General features: G+C 39.2%; 3 protein-coding genes across 4 annotated transcripts; 1 reads left to right on the forward strand and 2 right to left on the reverse strand.

Annotated features, from left to right (window-relative positions):
- Positions 1-141: 141 nt before the first annotated feature.
- On the reverse strand, positions 142-1,863 carry LOC125203765 (proteasome subunit alpha type-4-like). The gene is made up of 2 exons (XM_048102205.1): positions 1,706-1,863; positions 142-1,053 (listed from the first exon to the last, which is right to left on the reverse strand). The coding sequence occupies exon 2, from the start codon at positions 1,013-1,015 to the stop codon at positions 266-268; it is 750 nt and encodes a 249-aa protein (XP_047958162.1). The 5' UTR covers positions 1,016-1,053; positions 1,706-1,863; the 3' UTR covers positions 142-265.
- Positions 1,864-2,024: 161 nt separating this feature from the next.
- Positions 2,025-5,369, forward strand: LOC125203700 (GTP-binding protein ERG-like). Of its 2 annotated transcripts, XM_048102111.2 has the most exons (8): positions 2,029-2,738; positions 2,861-2,950; positions 3,533-3,678; positions 3,953-4,111; positions 4,185-4,251; positions 4,582-4,689; positions 4,776-4,915; positions 5,079-5,369. In XM_048102111.2, the coding sequence occupies exons 1-8, from the start codon at positions 2,235-2,237 to the stop codon at positions 5,161-5,163; spliced, it is 1,299 nt and encodes a 432-aa protein (XP_047958068.1). In that variant the 5' UTR covers positions 2,029-2,234; the 3' UTR covers positions 5,164-5,369. The 2 variants fall into 2 exon arrangements, with proteins under 2 accessions (XP_047958069.1, XP_047958068.1); XM_048102112.2 differs by lacking the exons at positions 4,582-4,689; positions 4,776-4,915; positions 5,079-5,369 and adding an exon at positions 4,440-4,574 and having other exon boundaries at positions 2,025-2,738.
- Positions 5,370-11,937: 6,568 nt separating this feature from the next.
- UFO (F-box family protein) lies at positions 11,938-13,583 on the reverse strand. Its single transcript, XM_048101772.2, has one exon. It carries the CDS (start codon positions 13,451-13,453, stop codon positions 12,161-12,163), a length of 1,293 nt encoding a protein of 430 aa, XP_047957729.1. The 5' UTR covers positions 13,454-13,583; the 3' UTR covers positions 11,938-12,160.
- Between the last annotated feature and the right edge of the window lie 842 nt (positions 13,584-14,425).

The following is a 14,425-nucleotide window of genomic DNA, read 5'->3' on the forward strand; positions in this document are numbered from 1 at the left end:
TGAAAAAATAAGACTTATTTTGTGGACGCTGTGTGAGTATACACTTGTGATTTGTGAAGTAATTTATCATCTAACGCAACCAAAAACTATTGCAACTCACATACTCAAAATCAACTTATATACAGAACATAGGGTAAGAGGTAAAAGAAGTTCAAAGCATTAGCTGCATTTTAGATAGAATTCAACACAGAACATTTCATCAATGGCAGATTCAGAAACAAGCAGAAAACAGGTTCAGACACTACGGTCGAACAAGATACAAGCTTTATGAGGCATCTGCAGCAGGTTGAGTAACTCCCGACTTGAGCAACAGCTGATTTAGGGCCTCGGGCGAGCAAACCTTGTACTTGACTGTTCCATTAGAGAGGAACACCTCAGCCAATTCAAGCTTCTCTGAAGTGAGACTTGTGCTGTCCATCGTCTTACTAAGCACCTTGATAGCGAGCTGAATGGCCTCCTCCCTCGTTATTTCTTCCTTGTAGTCTTGCTTGAGCATCGACTGAGCAGCCTGGTTATTCGCTCCAATAGCTGCGGCCTTCCAGCCGCTATAATTTCCACTCGGATCACTCATGTAGAGCTGAAAGCCATAGTTCTTATCCCACCCTGCGAAAAGGAAAGAAACACCAAATGGACGGAGCCCACCAAACTGAGTGTAGCCTTGCTTGGTGTCGCACAAGGACTGGACCAGCTGTTCAACTGGCATCGGCTCTTGGTAGGCAAAGGCATACCGCTGAGCTTGGACTCGAGCTGTGTTGATGAGGATGTTGGCATCAGACATGATTCCAGCAACAGCACAAGCGACATGGTCATCAATCTTGTACATTTTCTCAGTGGATGCAGAGGTTTGAAGAAGCTTGGAAGTCACTTTCTTTTCACCAACCAATATAACCCCGTCTTTGGATAATATACCGATGGCACTCCCTGCATTGCCAATCGCCTCCATTGCGTACTCAACCTGGTAGAGGCGACCTTCCGGGGAGAAGATTGTTGTACGGCTATCATACCTCCGAGACATGTTTCAATCCACACAAAGATGCTCCAACAATTGAATATCTGATCCACAGTTAGATTAGCAAATTACCAGGGATTTGAAAATGTATGAGACAAGGGTCAATCCACACAAAGATGCTCCAACTGAACCAAAAAAATATACTTAAAAACAGATTTTAAACCCAGAGACAAATGCAATCCACCAACTTTTAGATTAACATGGAGTAGCATTTTAAGTTAAGGCAAAAATTGTGTTTACCACTACAAAAATACTTCCAATGAAAAGATCATTGCTCAACAAAAAATCCAGCTTTAATGCTAGTAAGCGATGCCTGATGTTACTACCATTACTTACATTTCAGAAAATCCAGCTTCAATTTCACAGCTTCTCTAAATACTTACTATGAAAAATTCAAAATTCATGGCTGAAAGGAACAGTATAGCGGAATCATAGCTCAATCTTCATAATGTAAATTCACATTCACACTTAAACATTCATAACTTCCTTTTTTGCCCTAATTTCAGGAAATTTACCAGGCAGAAACCAAACACTAACAAAATTCGATTATCGCAGATTTTCTCGAACATGAACGAAAAAAAAATAGGAGCAGTTATAAAGGATCAACAGAACTTCCAGGAATTCAGTGATAAAGCATAAAAAACCTAAAAACTAAAATAAAATCAGTCAACCAGAGAGAGTAAAAAATGGAAGAACCTGATATAAAGATCTGGATCTGAGAAGAAGAACAAGATGCTAATTAAAATGTTTATCCGCAACAAAATGTGGATTACAATCGGATTAGAGACTTCACCAGAGCAGCAGCAGTATATAATTTGATGCGAGCTTGCCTTTCTTCCCAAGCTTTCCGTTTCATAAATCAAACAAAATCAACACTTTTAGTTATTTCAGATTTGACCCCTTATGTTCCTGTTATTTCAGTATATTACCCAAATATTTATTTCGTTTTAATTTATCATAATTTAATATAGTAATTATATTTATAATTGAAATAATTAATGATTGATTAAAGAAATAAGGAGGCCGGCCATTTTCTTCTTCGCAAAACCCTCGCAAAACCCACACGGCCACACTCTCTCTGCAGCTCCACAAATTCTGCCAAAACCAGTCGATCTTTCTTCCTCCTTGCTGCAGCTTGTAATCATCAATAGATGCAGATACATGCATATGAATAAGGAGGTTCTAGTTATAGATATTCCTCAATCTCCATTAATCAGAGCTTGAAATGAAAGCAGTAAGGTCGCTGAGGCGATTCAATTTCAGTCCAATCGCCGCGGCTCAATCTCCCAACACGAAAAAATCCATCACAGATTCCTCCTTTCTTCGCCGTTTCTACTCTGCACAGACGCAGCGCGACGACTTTTCAGCGAACCCCGACGAATTATCCGCGCAGGATGCCGTCTTCGATAGCTCTCAATTTGATGATTTGAATCTCAATCCAAGCGCCGAAAGCAGCAATCAGGAGTCAACGTGGGACGAGAAGTACAGAGACAGAGTGAGGAGCCAAGTGTTTGGGGAAAATGTTTCGCATTTGAGGATATTGCAGAGGGAAGAGGAGAAGAAGAGGAAGGCTGGGAGGCTGGCTAATGAGCTGCTGGAGGCGGCGTTGGATTCAGGGGAGAGCGAAGATGAGGAGGAGAGAGAGGTGACGGAGGAGGAGCAGAAATCTTTAGCTGTTGGTATCATTGGAGCTCCGAATGCTGGGAAATCTGCTCTCACTAATTACATGGTTTGTGCACCTTTTCAAGTTTTTTTACCCTTCCATTATTTATTTTCCTGTTTAAAATAAGTTGATTGAATTTGATTTGATGCTGTCCCATTTTGCTTGTTTCCTCCTCTTTTGGGTTTAAGGTGGGAACTAAAGTTTCAGCCGTTTCAAGGAAGGTGCATACCACCACTCACGAAGTTTTGGGAGTCATGACAAAAGGGGATACGCAAATTGTAAGATTTCTGATTTCTGATTTCTGATTTCTTTGATGTTTTATTTTAGTACTCTTATATATTTCGAAAATCAATTTCTCAGTGATGACTGATGTAGGTTAGCTTTGATTAAGGTTTTTCACCTGGAATGTGAAAAACTTTTCACAACATAAGCTGCAATATTTGTTGTGTGATGTGTACTGCACTACTGCTCTCTTTTGCTTTCAATAGATTTGAATTTAGAAGCAAATTGAAGGGATATGAATTTCACATGTTGCAAGCTGCGTTTCCTTTCTTCACTGGTTAGGAAAGCTGTAGAAAAGAAAGTTTTTAACCGAGTCAGTGATCATAGTGCAATGCATTTGCTGCTGGATTGAGAAGCGGTGTTGACATTAGTGTTCTTTTTTTGGGAGCTTCGTTACCCTGGCTCTGATTAGGAACAAGTTTTGTGGTTACGGCAGGAGCTGTTTTGTCTATGATGTCCAATGTCCTTTGTCTTTCTTTTTAAATAAAATAAAACAAGAAGAACGTATAAAGTTTCTATAGTGTTATGCTTCTATTCATTCTATCAAATATTTTTGACTAAGTCTGATGCCCATGCAGTGTTTCTTTGATACACCAGGACTTATGTTAAAGAAAAGTGGATTTCCTTACAATGATATCAAAGTTCGTAATGAAAGTGCCTGGGGTTCCGTTAGTTTATACAACGTGCTGATAGTTGTTTTTGATGTTCACAGACATATTACCAGGTCTGGTTTCCTTTTCCCTAGCCAACTTTTACTCCATTGTGTATCATCAATATATCGTCCAAATGTTAGATACTTCTGTAAAATCCAATTAATTGTAATCTTTAAGCTAGAGGTTAGATTTAATGTGAGCACATAATACTTTCTGCATATATTGTTCTGTGTAGCTGCACTTTGAATCTCAGTTTTTCAGTCATATTTTTTTAGTAAATTTACACATCTGGATAGAAGTTGCAATGTTGCATTTAATGATTCTCTCTTTTTGTCGTTGATCCAGACCTGATTCACGAGTAGTGAGGTTGATTGAAAGAATGGGTTCAATTAGTATCCCAAATCAGAAGCGCATTTTATGTATGAACAAGGTTGACTTGGTTGAAAAGAAGAAAGATTTGCTCAAGGTTGTAGAGGAGTTTAATGACCTATCAGGATATGAGAGGTATGCTATACTTTTCCTATGTCTTTCGACTATTCTGCAGTGGGTCCTCATACGAGCTTTAACTATTCTATAGGCATTTCCTGACATCAGGAGTGAAGGGCGCTGGGGTGAAAGATCTTACAAAGTACTTAATGGATCAGGTGTTGTCACCCTTCTATTACTTCAATAGGTCGTCATTTGGGATTATATTTTGATTTATGTGTGTGCTATCTCTAGATATGGTGATACAGGCTACTAGCTTAGTTCTTTTGAGGCATTTCCAAAATTTTACTTCTAATAATTGTTAATAGCAGGTGCCTTCCAGTTAATTTCATTTCTTTGGATACAGTTAGAATATTGTTTCCAGAGGACACCAATTTCTATTTGTTTACAACAACTTATACATGGAGAATTTTTCAAACTCGGAACTGTGGTCTTGTGACTGTCTCATTTGTGTAGTAAATAGAGGCGTTATAAGTTTTAAACCTCAGGCAGTAAAAAGACCATGGGATGAAGATCCATTTACCATGAGTGAAGAGTTAATGAAGAACATATCACTGGAAATTGTGAGAGAGAAATTGTTAGATCATGTGCATCAGGTAAATCCGCTCAGCTAGCTGTTCAATCATATCTGTGAAGAATTAGGGAATGTATTTGGCTGATCGATCAGTCTTGCTCGTTACAGGAAGTCCCGTATGGCATTGAACATCGCTTGATGAGCTGGAAGGAGTTGAGAGATGGTTCTGTCCGAATTGAGCAACATTTTATCACTCCTAAGATCAGCCAACGCAAAATTTTAGTTGGGAAGAAGGGTTCCAAAATAGGGTTCGTATGCTGATGCTTCTCACTCTATCTTATACGTAATCTAAAATGTTAATCCATTTGCTGACTCTTCTTGTATTTGAAAGCGAGCATGTTTAGAGCTGTTTTGTTTATGTTTGCCCTTTTCTTATTTATAACGCCGCTCCTCTTCCATATTTTTGCGCAGGAGGATAGGCATTGAAGCCAACGAAGAGCTCCGAGCCATATTCAAGAGGAACGTCCATCTCATCCTCATGGTTAGAGTTAAATGACTTGACAGCAGCAGATGCAATGATTTTCTGCAATACTATTGTTAGTATGTCTAGCCCGTCGTCTGTGTGCCTATTTATATAGAAGTATGACACACAACTCTGTAATCTGAAAACAATCTGAATTACATCTGTTCTCTCTGTTTCTGCCCGGGGACGTAGCCAACGCAACGTTGGTGAACCACGTAAATTTTGTGTCTCTTTACGTATCTATTTGTCTCGATTACACAATTGCTCTATTCTGTCACAACAACTATATCCTTGGACGCCATGCCCATATGGTGTGAATTACCTCTTTCCCAACTTCTATTCGAAAACAGAGTTTGCTTTTAAATAATTTGGAATTTGATTTGGTTTCACGGGCTACATGACATAAAGATTGAAACTTTGGCCATTGATATGTTAATCTAAAGTATTCCAACCGTGTAGTACTGAATTCTTGGGTGATTCATATGCTAAATGATCTAATGTATGAAGGAAGTATTCCCAACTTCTATTCTTGAAATTCTTAATCCTCTGCTCTATCTCTTCTCTACCCCTTCTCGTTTCTTTTGGTGAAATTGAAAGGACATTTGAGTATTGTGGAATATAAAAAGTCGCGTCACATAAACAGTCAACACAACACCAATCTTGGTCAGCCTCTAATTTCCACTTTAATAAAGTTTTGTTGATCCATTTCTCCTATAATAGGAAGTTCTTTTAATTTCTCTTGTTCCATAGTCATTAAAACTTATTTGTATTTTGCAGGTGAGTATGGAGACTTGGGCTGCCACACTGCTGTCTGAGACATGGGCTCGCTGCCCTCGGCCCGATGGGCTGTTCTTCAAATCATTGGGCCGAAAAAGGCTCTTGAGCTTGAGAAGAGAGGCTTAACATTTGTATATTTGGACAGCTTCTATTTTCCTTTTGTGATTCCTAGATTGTGCGTGTAGTAATAGGGGTGGGAATATGGGTATCCTTGGATACTCGACCCGAAAAAACCGGGTATCCAAACCCAAAAATCACCAAAATGTCTATCCAAACCCCCCTCCCCCCCCCCCCCCCGATATATTTTCGGGTACTCCAATACCCGCCCCGGGTATCCATACCCGACGTATCGGGTACCCAAATACCCGACTCTTTACATATGTTAATAACTAATAAAAAAATTGAATTTTATATATTAATGGAAATATAGAAATATCTGAATTGACTAATGTCTTTAATGTTTCATTTATTTTGTAGTATAAAAACAAAAAAAAATGGATCACTTTTATTTTAAAGTATAAGATTATTTAATGCAAAATGACTTAAACCTAATTTAAAATATGCTTAAAATAATAAATTGGATATTCGGGTAATACCCAATATCCATTCGGGTTATCCAATACCCGATTTATCTTATATTTTAATACCCAAACCCAATCCCATAAAATTAGATATTGGGTATCCAAAATCCGGCGGATATCGGGTCGGGTACGGGTAAATCCAATACCCGATATCCGTATTCTCACTCCTATGTAGTAACTTGAAATCAACACACTAGTTCTAGTCGTTCATCTTTAATTGTATTTGTTTATGTAAGTTAAAACCTAGTTTTCATATGTATATAGATTCTAAAATGAGATATGAGCTTAGTATTCTTTTATGTCACGCACTTCATCTACTTAAACGAATAAACACGAATTCATTTTAATTCGTACGTTGTCCCATTTAATTTGTACTAGTAGTTTGCAAAATAACATTACCTAGGCAAGTTAATTGCAACAAATTCCCTTGATTCAAAAGTAACTAGAAAACGACATGCGTTCCAAAGTTCGATAAAAATCTTACAAATAAGATAATTAAATGAAAAAGTCTCGACACATCATCAGTCAACACAGACACCAAACTAAATATTGGTACTACTTAAAACATAGAAGGAACGGCCATGAGATCCCACGATCTACAAGAAGAACATGCCGTCCATCAGATCAAAGTGCGGCATAGTTTTGGGTCGTAGGTCATTCTCCGCTGCAACCTCTTGGTACAGCTGTCCCCTGCTAGTGGCGAGACGAGCATAGAACTTAGCCCTGCCTGGATGAGAAAATCCGGTGTCCAACACCGCTCCCAGTTGCACATCGTTGGCGTGCAATTTGTGCAGCTTATTAGCCACAACGAGAGTTGTTTGTGGCCTGTAACTGGAGAAGGCATTAGACAGATTGAGCATCTCCTTCTCTAGCTCCGTCTGACTGCCCCCACTACGAAAAATCACAATCTTCTCACCAAAGTATAACACATTCCCCCAAAACCCAATTAATATACTTGTACTCGGCATCCGTTCTACTCACCACACAGAGGATCAACTGCAACTTCTTTCCTGGGATGACCACAGACTGCACAATAGGTGTGATAACCTCCTTGACCCTGTCCTAAGAAGACAAAATTTGCATCCCAGTGCGTTTATGGCACACTCATCTTAATGCCTAACTTTAAGCTCTGGCGCATCAAATTCTTCATAAATGCCTTTGGATGCAGCTCGTTGGAAGGCTCGCCTTCCGCGAAATCCACGAATGCCCAACAGTCGACAGACTTGGCATCCACCACTGATTTCTCAACAATGCTCCATTCGCCTTCCTGAGAGTCCACTTTTACCGAAAACATTATGTTGCAGAATGACTTGTAATTCGCACGGTGCTTGAAATTTGTACAGTACTTGAAATTCGCACGATGCTTGAAATTCGCAAGGTACTTGAAATTTGCACGAAGTCCAGAATCTTCTCTGTTCTGTAGTCTTGAAATTTGTGATTCCTAGATTTTGTGTGTAGTAACTTGAAATCAACACACTATTTCTAGTCGTTCATCTTCAATCGTATTTGTTTATGTAAGTTAAAACCTAGTTTTGATATGTATATAGATTCTAAAACGAGATATGAGCTTAGTATTCTTTTATGTTGCGTACTTCGTGCTACAAATGCTGAGATCGACATCCTTCAATCTCTCGGTGGCAAACATCCCTCCATCGTTGGATTCAAGGAAGTGGCTGTGGTATCCTACGGAGCCCTTTCCTTGATGATGGAGCATATGGACTTTGATTTGAGAGGTCATTTGACTAATAGTTCAACATTCATCCAAGAACAAACTTAAAAGGAAATAGAAAAAATCGCATCACAACAACAATCAATATAGACACCAAACTAAGTACTAGGACTACTATTTAAAACACAAAAGCAACGGCCATGAGATCCCACGATCTACAAGAAGAACATGCAGTCCATCAGATCAGAGTGTTGTATAGTGAGTGCCTAAGTGGTAGGCCCTTCTCCACTGCAACCTCTTGGTACAGCTGTATCCTACGAGCAGCGAGACGAGCATAGTAGGCGGGTGGAATGAGGGGTGCAGGCTTGGTCCGACTCTGAAATGTGAAGCACATATCGTAAATGAGCCGCTTAAGCTCATCGGATGTGAATTTGTTGTCATCCGAAAATACCGAGTAGTGCGTGTAGTTGCTCCCCTCCATCTCCTCAGGTTGGCTGCACAGATAGAACCCAGCCCTGCCTGAATGAAAAAATTCGGTGTCCACCACTATCTCAGTTGCCATCCTGGAGCTGCGTTTTGGGCAGATGCTGAGCCACAACTAGAGTTGTTTGTGGCTTGTAATTGGCTATTTTGGGAAAGGCAGTAGACAGATCAGACAACTCCTTCTGTAGATCCATCTCACTGCCCCCGTCATGGAAAATGACAACCTTGTCGGGCCGAATCTCATTCTTCGAAATGTAGTTTAACACCAAAGCTAAACACATATCCCCTAAGTTCTTGATAGCCTTGAAATTCGCATGATACTTGAAATTCGCACGCTACATAAAACATTCTGTGTAAGAATAACTTGTAATTCTCATGGTACTTGAAATTCGCACAATATTTGAAATTCGCACGATACTTAAAATTTGCACGAAGTCCAGAAACAAACACTTAACATATATATTCGGGGGAGTACTGTTTTTAATTTTTGCTTACTAGTAAAATCAAATATCTTATATTTTATTTACCTTAAAATACTTAATTATGCCATATACAATTAATTAAACTAGTAATTAAGTTATTTATAATAAAGCAATGATTCTTGATTCAATTCCATTTTGGAACATTTTTTCATATTTTAAATTTTATTAATCCATATTTCATCTCTTATATTGGGCTAATATATACTACTTCCATCCAAAAAAAAAATAGACAGATTTTACCCTTTTGGATCGTCCACCAAAATTAAACTAATTCTAAAAATGAAAAATTTAAACCAATAACCTTAGAGCATCCGCAGCGGTGCCCCGTCCATTCGTGCCAGCGGCGGGGACACCGCTCGTCCGCCAATGCATGTCGTCCGTCCGGACCAGCGGCACGACGCTGCTCTTAAATTAGAGCACGTCCGTGCCGTTGAGCAGCACGATGTGGCACCTCCTGATTGGCCAACGGCATAGCCGTTGGCAAATTCAATTTTTCTTTTTCACTTTTTGTTAAAAATGCCAAATAAATTTTTAAAAAAATGGTTTTAAATAAAAAAAATATTTTCCCACTTCCCAATAAATTATAACCGTTTTATACACATTTTTAATTTTTTTTTCAAATTTTTTTTCCCCAAAATTCACATTTTTATCTATAAATACCCTCACGTCAACACAAAAAAATTCTCATAACACTACACAATTCTCATCTTCTGTCATCTAAATTATTTCATCTATTTTAATTATGTATTTTTTTTTATTTTCTAGGATTTTAATTATGTAAATTTTATTTTTTAATGTATTTTTATAATGTAGAAATATTTTTAATAATTGAAGTATTTAAATTGAATAATAGAATGGTGAGGCTCTTGAGCTTGTCCTTAGCTAAGAGCACGAATGTGGGTGTTGTGCTCTTAGCTAAGGACAATGAGTAAAAGTGGTTCCGGGTCCACCTTCGTGCTCTTAGCTAAGAGTACGGATGAGAATGCTCTTACGCATCATTGTAAACGTGGATCCTACAATCCATTTACCCCACTTCCACCGCATTTTCCATCCATCTCTCTTACTTATCAATTATGCATTAAAACTTGTATTGTTTTTAACTTTGTCTATTTTGTGGACTGAGGTAGTACACCTACATCGTATTTCATGCACGCCAAAATCTAATGGGTGCAATTTTCTCATATTTTCATTTTAATTATTCATCCATATTTACGTCTTTTATTTTGTTAATCCTTATATATCTAGGGTTTTTGGCTTTTTAAACCAAAACCTTTTCCCGAATTCCGGTTTTTCCCATGAACTATGAGATTTGTTTTTAAAACCACGAACTTCCATTTCGTTAGAATTTTCCCTCGGCGGGTCAACGACGAAACCCGGGTTGTCTACATGTTAATTTTAACCCTATTTGTCACTAAATTGATTATTTAGATCCTATTTGGCACAATAATACATACAGTCACAATTATTACATAACAAATGAAAACTTTTGAATAACAAAACACAACTTTAACATTTTGAATTATGTTATTCGGGTCGGAAATGTGCTATTCGGGTCGGATTGGGAAAATCCTAACGAAATGAAAGTTCGTGGTTTTAAAAACAAATCTCATAGTTTATGGGAAAAACCGGAATTCGGGTAAAGATTTTGGTTTAAAAAGCCAAAAACCCATGTATCTATCTCATTCCATATACTAAAATAAATCCTTAAAATCAGCGGTGGGCCCAGGTGGAGTTGTGTGGGGTGAGTCAACTAACCCCACCGGTGGTACACCGAGCACTGTCGGATAACTTCAGCTTCGACCTTTGACCTGGCACAGCTCCGCCCTTGACCCTGCGGCGGCTTCAACTCCACCCAAAACCTTCGGCCTTTTCCAATAAACGAGAGGAGAGGAGGGGTCGCATAAAATTCAGAAAATATGATTTTGGAAGGATGAAGTATACGATCGTTTATCATTAGTTGCTTTAGTTAGATTAAATGTTTGAAATTTTTTGGGTTATTTTATTCAAATAAGTTGAGCCACCTAAAATGTTAGTGGGCAATTAAGTATAGAGGTTGGATCACTATGGGCAAATAAGCATTATAATTTTTATAATTTTTGTCTCATCTACTACAATTTCATCATATTTATATTTTATTTACTAATTTTTTAAAACTACTTTAAAGATATTTGGTGCTAAAATTTTGTGTCGAAGTTTTATATGCGGATATTCTAAGAAATTAACTATCAGAAAAGGAATATGACCGACTTAAAATATACTAATGAATTTTAAATAATTATTTAAATTTTATGTTTATAATAAATTTTTTATGATAAATCCGACTCCAAGGGATTAATTTTCTGGATCTGCAGCTATTTTAATTTTTATTTATATATTTTGTTTATTCTAAACTACTTTATTTGGGGGAGAATTTCGTTTGTATTTTATTTCTGTGTCCATTTGCATATTTTTATTTTTCTTTCTTAGTTGAAATTAATTTTGGAGTAGCATTATTTATCCTAAAATACTTAAAATTTTAAAGATTCATTTTAACACACCTTTTATATATACCGAAATTAATATGATTGACAGTTCTATTTTATGGAAAGTGTGGGATCAGACTCTAATTTGATCCAACTTGGTGATTTATTTAGGAAAAGTGTTAGCGCGCGATGTTGTTTTATATTGTGTTTTCAAATTTTGCAAGCCTAAGATTTAGTCAAATTTTGTGATTGAAAAATCTTGCGTTTCTTTTTCTCCATTTCTACATAATTAGACAACAATTCATCTGTATTTTAGAGGATACTATGCCTTTTCTTTTTGTCGAGAGAGATGATTAGGCAACCATACATACATATCCAAACCTATTACAACTAAACGAGAGATACAATATACATACCATAACCTATTACGATTAAACGAGAGAGATAAAGAGAGCTAATTACGCAACAATACATTGGACATAACCTAACACGACTAAACAAGATTGATGAGGCAATCCATTTCTTGGAAACACAAACACAAACACAAACACACATGCATAATACTCAAACCCTAGTTTAACTAGCAAACGAGTTAAACGGCAGCGTCAGCTGCTCCAGCAGCCCGGTGATCGGCACGGCCAGCCTCGGCTCGTAAGCGAACCCCCGCAGCTCCTCCTCCCCTCCCCCGCCCCCGTACGGGCACGGGCAAATCCACGACCACCTCTTCCCCCCAAAATCAAACAGCAGCGCCCTCTCCGACCCCTTTATCACCACCACCACGTAGTCCCCGTGCGCCACCGCGTCGAAACCCCGCCCCCACTCCACCTCCGCAAACTGATTATACAGCTGCTGCGGCATCCGCTCGATCTCCACCCACGCCGCCCCGCACTCCTGCAGCGCCCACAGCCTCAGGCTTTTTGGCACGTTCAGCTTGCTCTTCTCCACCGCCGCCACCAGCACCGCCTTTCCCCGGCTTTCCACCAGGCTCGGCGACCGGAGAAACCGCCGCATCGGCGCCTGGATCTTGCTCCACTGGTTCGAAACGACGTCGTACGCTAGCACGCTGAAGGGGCTGTAGTTCATGCAGTAGAATCGCCCCGCCACGTGGATCATTCTCCCCGATTCCAGGCTGCAGAGGCGCGGCAGCGCCGCCGTCGTCCCCCAGATCGAGTAGAATCCGCCGCCGTCGATGTGGAAGCTCTCCGACGTCAGATTTTTAACCGCGTAGGGCGAGATCAGATCGTCTCCGGCGAAAATTAGATCAATTGAGGAGTTCGTGATGGTTAATCCGATGCTAGGGCACAGCCGCGGCCGCAGCGTCGACGGCAGCTGGATCAAATTCCCCATCACCGGATTGCAGAGGACGATGCTCTTCGATCCGGATTCCTCCGACACGAAGCAGACCAGTCCGCCGGAGGCCGACGCCGGCGTAACCCCCGCTGGAATCATAGGAATCCCCAATCTGTAACATTTTAGGTTTTCCGGATCAAACAGAAACGCCTCGCCGCCGCCGCCGCCGCCGCTGGCGGCGGCGGCGGCGGAGGCGGCGTTTTTGTAGATGCAGTTTTTGATTCCTTGCTGCTTGAAAAAGATGAACCAGTGCCTAGATGGGGAGACCTGGAGATAAAGCTCGATGAAGGCGGTGGAGAAGATGAGGCCGTACCACCGCTTGCAGACGGCGCGGGCTCTGAAAAAAGCCGGTGGCGGGAGGGAGGCGACGATGCGATCAACGAGGCGCTGCGGGAGGCGGCTCCAGATTCTGGAGTCCATCCATGGGCGGGAGTTGGTGCAGATTGGGGAAGTGGGAATGGAGGGGAAAGGGTAGGGAAAGGGAATGGTGATTGGATTTGGGAAAGAGGAAGGCTCCATGTTTTTTTTTTGAATTTTTGATTATTTATTTATGGCTAAATGGAGGTAGAAATTAAAGGGAGATTGGTGTGTAAGGGCAGGGTTTAGGGTTTGTTTGGGGAAAGGATTTGAGAGAATGAAAATGACAGTGGAGATGCTTACATAGATAGATGGATAGATATGTATGTATATATAGGGAGAAATTTGGAGGAAAAATTAAAGGGAAAAGGCACAGAAAGATGCATCTATCATTTCAGTGTGAATGCCGAGGAAGGAGAAGCAGAGGTCTGACATGATCACACAGAAAGTTATGAATGCTATCTATCTTTTTCTAATGTAGTGAAAATAAATGAAAATTCACTTCATTACAAAACAGAACAAAACAAAGAGCTAGAGCTTGCTTTGTATACTGTTGTTGAGCAGCATGCAGCTACATTTAAGCAGCAATTTGTATTCATCAATATTTGTGAAATCTAGGTTTTTTTTCATGGACTGATCATGCTACACTACTAAAGGAAAACTTTTGTATTTTACAATTTTATATGGAGTAATCTGTTAATCTTCTGTAACAAGTTCCGATTTTTAACCAACTCAAAACTTGTTTTAAAAATACACAAATTTTGGTAGTTTTGAAATTTAACATGGATGAGTCGAAAGTTTGTTTACTACTAGTATAACTAGATTAATCGAAGTCCGATAGGAGATTCGAAGGTACCATTGAAAAGCTCTAACGATAATTTTCTTGTAGCGTATCGGACCATTTTCCAACCTCTTTAATTTTGATTCATCGACGAATAAAAATAAAACATAAAGAAATACTGTAGCAAAAAAATTCAAAAATATGGGTTGCATTAAAAAAATCATCATAGGAATATAGACTAGTGAAATTTGGAGACATGCAAATTTCCAAACTTAAAAAGTTTGTATAAGATTTTTGTATTGATTATTCCATATGGTGTGTCGTTACATACCATTATATAGTACATGTACAAT

This window comes from Salvia hispanica, chromosome 6, assembly GCF_029641045.1.
Source record: "Salvia hispanica isolate PSC_SH4W2 chromosome 6, Shi_PSC_v1, whole genome shotgun sequence".
NCBI lineage: Eukaryota > Viridiplantae > Streptophyta > Magnoliopsida > Lamiales > Lamiaceae > Salvia > Salvia hispanica.